This window comes from Cyprinodon tularosa, unplaced genomic scaffold (genome assembly GCF_016077235.1).
Source record: "Cyprinodon tularosa strain WSP-4 unplaced genomic scaffold, ASM1607723v1 ctg51, whole genome shotgun sequence".
NCBI classification, from domain to species: Eukaryota; Metazoa; Chordata; class Actinopteri; order Cyprinodontiformes; family Cyprinodontidae; genus Cyprinodon; species Cyprinodon tularosa.
This window is the reverse complement of record NW_024039241.1, coordinates 3,856,556-3,864,307: the sequence shown is the minus strand read 5'-3', so window position 1 is coordinate 3,864,307 and position 7,752 is coordinate 3,856,556. Positions and strand designations below refer to the sequence as shown.

The following is a 7,752-nucleotide window of genomic DNA, read 5'->3' as shown; positions in this document are numbered from 1 at the left end:
AACTAAGACATGTAACCATTGAAACATATCAATCTTTGATGGATTATAAAAGCATTTTCAGACTGACATTAACTATAGGACATCATTCTATGGAGAGGGATTGAGATTTAGAGTAGAAACATTTAGGAAAACTGTCAATCTTCCAAGGAGTTTGCATCCCAGCAAACAGCCTTCAAGGTCGTTGCAATGAGAAAAACTGCAAAAAGATCCATCGCAGAAGAGGCAGGCTTAAAGTAGCATTTTAATTTTAAAAGTTTATAATTTTAGCTAAGATTATGTCAATGAATAATAATTAAAAAAAAATCAAAACACATAAAAAACATTGAAAGTAAAGCTTTTCTGTGAGTAGTTAAAATATAGTTTTGCAAAACTCAAACACTTACTTGAAGGGTTTGTTGCTAAATAATTAAAACTGTACCTCGCTATATAGTGATCCACCCCGTGCACAAAGAAGAGAGAAAGGCAAAAAGGAAAACTCATTAGCAAAACTACTTTGAAAGCAGGACACAATGACACGTTGGAGTGGAACGATGATGGTTTTATTGCAAAAAAAAGAAAAAATGAACAGACAAAATCTCCCAACTTCCTTGATTTCCTGTGAGACTTCAATCATTCAAAGAACACCGTACAAAATAATTGGCCACCAACGCTCCAGAACAGATATAAAATGTAGTGAAAACAGGGTCTCAGTCTTACTCTGAGAATGAGCCCATTGGAAGCTTGTAAAACAACCTAATATTCTGTGAAAATTACAGACCTCATACAAAAAAATAAGATTTTTTTTTCAATAATAAAAAAGCCAGCATATTTACAGGAAAATAATATTTTCTATGAACCTGGCTTGCCTTAATTCCCAGTGGACCTTTGCTTTATTACAATTTTCCCAGTAACAAACTTGTTACATGTGTCCTTTTTACACTCTGTAAGGCATGGTAATAAACCTTTTGTCAATGCTGCTGCTCTGAAAACAGCTCATTTTAAATATGAAAGTTGGATTACATATTTCAAAAAAAGCACCTCTGCCCTCTTTTAATAATAATCTTTACATTAATGCTTTCAGTTTCTGTCAGCTTTTAAAGTTTCTGTGCATTGCTCAGCCCATTTAAGGCACCAGCTATTCAGTAGGGGAGTCCAGAACAAACCCAGAATGACAGAGTACTACTAAGGCCGTTCTAATGCTATACCTAATATGTACATATAAACATTACTGATGGAAAAATCATAGGCAGCCAATAACTGCACATGCAACCAGTTTTTAAGCAACAAACCATAATGCACAACAAAGTAAAAAAACAAAAAACATTCATTCAATCAGTTGGTTTTGCTTTCTGAACTAAACTGAAGCTAATTAGAGATCATTTTTAGAGTCAAAGCAGCTGCCTGTATGGAGAAAACCTTCCCAAATAGCTGAGAGCTATGAATAAACTATACAGGGAAAATGCAGACGAGGTTGTGCCGTATATCACAGACTGTGAGAGCTGCCGCTGCCAAGCTTGATGAGGAAGGGTATAAAAGTTGATTAAAAAGCTGAAGGTTATGAGGTGAGCGCTGCTTCTTCAATGTGGCCCGAAGTGGGACCCCAGCTAAACAGATTAAAGCCTTTTATTCTGAGACATCTAAACCTGCTTTATGAAAACCAGGGTGGAGTTGTGCACCCAAAATCTATTACAAACCCCAATAAAAAAGGAGACCTCAAACTACGGCTGTGCTTGTTTTATCTGAATGGATCACATACTGAAGACTGCATTACAATGTGGGCCTGCAGAGGATTCTCTCATTTTTTTATGCTTAGTTTAAATCACTAAACCATATTAAGTGTTACAAACAATTGATTTATTAAGGGAAGAATTTAATTTTTAAAAACTGTGATTTAGTCATAGGATAGAAAAGAGATTTGCCCTCTTGTCCTGTTAACTGGTTTTGCTACTCTTAGGCTGTGTCCAAATGTCTTGGTTATGCCATTTTAATGGGGGTCCAAATGTGTAGTGGATGGAAAAGTAGTGGACTCGAAATTTCTCACAATGCAACTTAAAAAGTAGTGATCATCCATGGTCACTAGACAAGCAGATATATCCTGCAATGCTTTGCGAGAAGAGCTCTACTCGCAGAGAATCATGGGACTTGTTACAGGAGCCCGCTGTCGCCCATGACTGTCGCTATGCGGCAACGGCGACAAATAACAAAGATGGCGCAGGCACTGTGGGGAGGCGGAGTTACGTAAGCGAAAAGTAGCGATCATCTGTCCGAACGGTCAGTTAACTGAGTTCACTATAAAATCTACTATATATTACCCACTCTATATGGTCATTGAGGGATTTAGGGGTTAGGGAGGACATCAAGGGCAGCCGCTCCACTGTTATTTACAACCATTTTGTAAATAACAGCGGAACCTCCAAAAGATTCCATATTTAGCTTTAATTTTTAGTATTTTCTTCAACAGATGTTTTCACCTTGAGTTCTCTGATGGAGGCCATTTTTACTTTATAACTGAAACTAATAACCTAATTTTATGAAATGTTTAAACTACTTAGTATAATGTATGCAGAATTTTCCTGATTCTACAGGGTTACATTTTCAAATAGAGCACAGGTGGGAAAACTTTTTTCCCTCGATTGAAAATATAATGTAAAAACTGGATTTTGTTATTTTCTCACTACATTTGTCTGACACCAATATTTGGCAGACAAAAGGATTCTTTTATTTTTTTCCTGTAATGTTGTGGTGAGACAGCAAAGGCCACTCTGATCCCTGCATCATTCCTGAGGAAACAAAGCAAAGGCTTTAAGTGAAGAAGTGTGGCAAAGAATCGAGGAGGAAGAGATGAGATCACTGATGTTGTCAGCTCCTTTGACTGAAACTTAGTTTCATAAGAATTGTTGTTTTTTGGGGAAAACAATTAACAAGCCTTTCCCATTGGGAGCCATTATATCCCGGATCTGCATGGACCTGTTTTCTTTTCCCAACTCGTAGATTAGGTTTCTTATTTCCATGACCATTTCACATTCTCAGAGGAGCCAAACCCCAACATTACAGCATGCTCTGCAGTGATGTCAGCTGCTCACCAAGCTATCTGAATAATCCAAAATTCAACAGAGGGATCTGTTCAATGCGTCTCCCTCTCTATGTACATTTTGGCGATCCTGCCCCATGATGGCTGAGCGTAGAGCAGCAGCAGTAAAACTGTTGGTGGTTTATGTAGCCACATAATGTCAGATGATGACAGCCGTACCAGTTACATCTAGTATTTATAACAGATCACTTTGATCTTGAGTTTAAAAAAAACTCTTAATGACCAATTGGTGTAGAGACAGAGATCTGAAATTATTCAGGAGGAAAAAATGGAAAAGACTGCGGTGCAGCCTGTTATCAGCCCTAAGCGGGAGAAGATGGGAGGCCTGGGCTGTTTGAAAGTTCACTGAGAAGTTAAATACCAGCTGCTCTTCAAACTGCATGGATGGAATAACTTATGTCAAAGTAGTTTAAGTTATCATTAAACACCCTTTTTTAAACAGTTTGTGATTGGTGGAGTTTTTACAGTAGGTATCTGCGTGTAGCCATTTGACCTTTGTGTTTCAGATTAAGAAATAATGAGCAATTGCCTGAACCTGGTATATGATCAAGTGCCATCACTTTACCAATGGGAAGCAGACAGAAATTGACTGGTAACTGAAATTAGACATTTTTTTGGCTTAAATAGGCCTGAATGGTAACTTTCAAAATTCCACCTAGCTGCTATTAAGTTGGACTGACAAGAGTCTTTGGTGCGGAAGCTGTTATTGAAAAAAAAAAGTTAGCTATTTTTAGTATCAGTGATGTGTTTAAAAAGAAAAACAGTGAAAGCACAGAATTGTAAGAAGAGGTAAATTAAACAAACGGTATTTATACGATAGGTCTATTATCCATTAAGGCTGTAAGACTAGGGAAGAGAGCAAGACTTTCAGCAGATAACAGCAAGGCTGAACAGAGGACAGCAAATGTGCTCTGTTTTATTCTTTGGAGCCGTTATCCTTTATTTAAGGGAAACTTTGATTTTAAAATGTTTATGGGATCCTGAGAACTATGCTAAGGATTACATTATTTCTAGCCTGTAATGTTATAGGCAGTTCTATAACCATTATGTCTGTTTGGAAATTGCAAAATAATTTTTAAATGCTTTTTTATTGGTTATTTTGGAAACCTTTTCATTACTTAATTCTTCTTAATTTTAAAAAGAAATCAAAGCGGTGGAAAATTAGCATTGACGTATCAAAGCTTCATCAAGTTCAAACATCATAACCCTGCATCCAAAGTTGGACTCATCTTTAAATCAAACCAGCAAAGAGCATTCATTGTAAATATCCATGTGGCTGATAGGTCGATTAGTGACCTAAGAGCGCATTTGACCAAAACCAGACAACAGTCATCTTAGTGAATCTATTGACATTTCAAACAATATAGCTACTCCAAGGCACGCCTACTGAAGTAAAAAAAAAAAAAACATGGTAGAAACTAATTTACATCCTTTAACTTGTGCAGCTTGACTCTTAGAACCAGGTACAAGCTGCTTTACCTTGGCATGGTTACACATCTGTACTTAGTTAAACCGATATGAATTCCTGCCATATATGTTTGTAATTTTCTCGTTAATGCTACAGCCTAGGCGGCACAGCAGCTGGTGAGGGAGTTGGCAGATTAAAAAATTGAAACAATGGATTATTTTGAGTAAAGTCACGCACAATCAACGCTTACAAGCATCCCTTTTTCATCAGCTTATCTGTATCAGTTTAGCTATGAAATGACAACAAGAGTAAGCAGCTGCAGACAGCTTGTAGATCAAGAGCTGCCAGGAATATGCTACACACAAAGACTAAGATACTTAAGCGAGTCCTTCAGCTGTTTGGAAAATAATAGTGAAAGAATTAAAAATAAGATTTTAGGAACAGTTTATTTAATAAGAAAGCAAACTGAAACTGCCTTTTGCACCATTCTTACTGTATGAGACAGAAAAAGAAATAAACTTCAAGTTTGAAAAAATAAACAACGTTGCTATGATAACCGTTGATTGTTTAGGTTTAGGAACAGCTGAGTGACGAGAGTAAAGATGCACACTGATCAATTACATGTGAAGGGGACAAGTTAAACTTCTATGACTGGTTAGCATGTGGTTCTGTCATACATCCGCAGTGGCGTTACACCAAACATTGGTCATGTTAGTGTCAGCATTATGCATATGGCTGGTTACCAGAATCGGAGTACAAAAATGTTCCAAAACCAGTTTTACGATCAGTCATACTGTATTTTAGGTGCTGGCACATCTGATATTTAAAGTCTTTGTAAAATGATGCCAGATAAAGTGACAGGGGGACCAGACTTTAGTGGAGTCCTACAAGTCAGCTGATTGGAAGACTTCAACACTTTTCCCTAACTTGTAGGAAAGGCCAGAGAGCCACTGAACATTTAAAGGTGTCATCTTACCAGAAAATGCAATAATTATTGCTTCTCTATTTTCAGATAAAATCATTTATATAAACACTGACATTTAATAGTTTAATTTAAACAGCTTGATGTTGTGATATTTCTACCGTAGGTTAATAAACCATGAGAATCTTAAACTAGACCATGCCTGCACACTCGGCTCCATCGCTCTGCTTTACCTCGTGTATGACGCGCCAGCAAGTCTCCCTTTTTATCTTGTAAATTTCCCTTTCACTTAATGATACTTTAGTTTTACGAAAGCATGCAATATAATTTGCTTTAAATACTGGTTTTAGCCATAATAAATGTTTCACTTGTGTGTGAAAATGCACAAAGACCTCTTAGGAGATCCTTTTCTAAATGCCACTGAAATTGTGAGGTTCCATTGGAGCAGAGCTCATTAATTCAGCGGAATAAATACATTGATAACGAGACTGCAAACAGCTAACCTGTAGAAAAAAACGACAGGTGCGAACACAAACTGGCAGAAAACAAAACCTCGTTCACATTGTTCGACACGTCATTTTAGGCCAAGCACGAACAGGTGAAATCTCTAAGGCGTTCCAACTTTGTTGCAGGTCTTTGCTACAGACTTGAAATACAATCCAGAAGAAAAAAAAAATCTTTAAGGTTAAGTGGTTACAATCAAGGCAGAGCAAAATTGTTCATGAAGCTCAATGTGGAAGCTCAGAAATTTCCTTTATGCTTTTCAGATGAAATGATGCATCCTGTAAAGACGTGTCTGTCACTTGTTGACTGAATCCCTGTTTGTACTCATTTGTCCTCAAACATACCACTCTCTGCGTGAAATCACAGATCCGTCTATATGCGACACGTAGTCACTGTCTGTACCATTTTCATAGCAGTCATCCGGAAGGTAGGGGGAGCCGTTGTTCACAATGGGGCTGTGCACAGGAGGCCCACAGGGGTGCATGTTTTGGTTATTGTAGTGCTCTGGGTAATAGTTTCCCTCCTTCATGCCCCTATGAATATCCCCCCTGTCGTTCCAGTCATCCCTGTCCTTCCGCTCAGGAGTGTAGTCTGGGTAAATAATGTCCCCCCCCAGTTTGGGTTTCAGCTCCTGGCTACCTTTGCTCATCTTGTCCCCATAAACCTCCTGCAGCTCATGAGGCTGTAGAACATCTATCTGAGACTCCTTCTGCATGTCAGAAGGTCCCAAATACTGTTTGGTGTAGTAGTCTCCTCTGAAGGTTCTCCGCTGGCGCATAAAACAAGCACCAGTGAGGATCAGCAGGAGAATCAGAAAGAGAACCCCACCCACTACCCCGCCAATAATAGTGCCAAGGCTGCCATCGTGGATAGAGGCCAGGGTGGGGGAGGTGAACGGAGCTCTGCGCCGGTCCACATCCTTTCCGGTTCCGGACTCATAGCGGACGGGGGAGGCAGTGGTAGTTGGGGCTGCAGTGGTGGGAGGGGGATCTGCAGAGCAAACATAAAAGGATTTAAACCATAGAAAACAGACAGCAACTGGAGTGAGAGGAGAGTCGTAAAACTATAGGAAGGCAAAGCCATTATGTTCTGTAACAACTGATAAGGCAAATCTGACTCTTTTATTGATTTATAAAAACACTGTTGAGAGTTAGAGCTTCTTTTGAAAATCAGAAAGTGAAATTATAGCAGCAAAAAAAATACGCAAGGTCTTCTCACAACATCCATCTTTAATTCATGTAGTCTCATTACATTTACAGACTACAATGTATTTAACAGTTTGTGATGTTTCAATACATAATGTAAGGTTATGTGAAGCTGTGCAGTGAAAAACAAAGAACTAAGTGGACAGATTTTTGTTCTTTTAATCAAGAAAATCTAAATTATGTTAACTTCTGTGACCGTATATCTGATAGCCTAAAAAAACGAAATGGCGTTCGCTGCAGAAATATTTGAGAGGAGCTGAAGCAGCTTCAACAGTTTTAACTCTACCCAACCTGCCTAAACTCCACCCATTGTCTATGTGCAGTTCAATCAATTGTGACGTCCCCACTCCGATCCCACTGAAAAGCTAACTTTAGCTACTGTACCTGAGCCAAAAGCATAACCTTGAGCAGGTTGTGTTTTTGAAAAAAATGTGTGGGATAAAATATCAAAAGAGATGCTATAAAATAGTATCTTTGAATTGATATTAAAAAATAAAAAGCTAAAGCTGTTACAAGCTGTCACTGCATTAATCAAGCAGCTGATTGCTAGTATATACAGAGGAAAACTGATTCTGAACACTAGCCTGAATGTTCTGCTCCATGGTGAACCTTGGTGGTGACAGTATCATGGTGGGGTTGATGG

At 38.4% G+C, this 7,752-nt stretch overlaps 1 protein-coding gene across 2 annotated transcripts in view; it reads right to left on the bottom strand.

The window, feature by feature from the left end:
* Positions 1-517: 517 nt before the first annotated feature.
* The window catches only part of nectin3a (nectin cell adhesion molecule 3a), a 54,051-nt gene continuing 46,816 nt past the window's right edge, over positions 518-7,752 (bottom strand). For both annotated transcript variants that reach the window (XM_038303359.1, XM_038303360.1), the window contains exon 6: positions 518-6,894. In XM_038303359.1, coding sequence (XP_038159287.1) covers positions 6,239-6,894 — 656 coding nt within the window. In that variant the 3' untranslated portion in view covers positions 518-6,238. The remainder of the gene's footprint in view (positions 6,895-7,752) is intronic.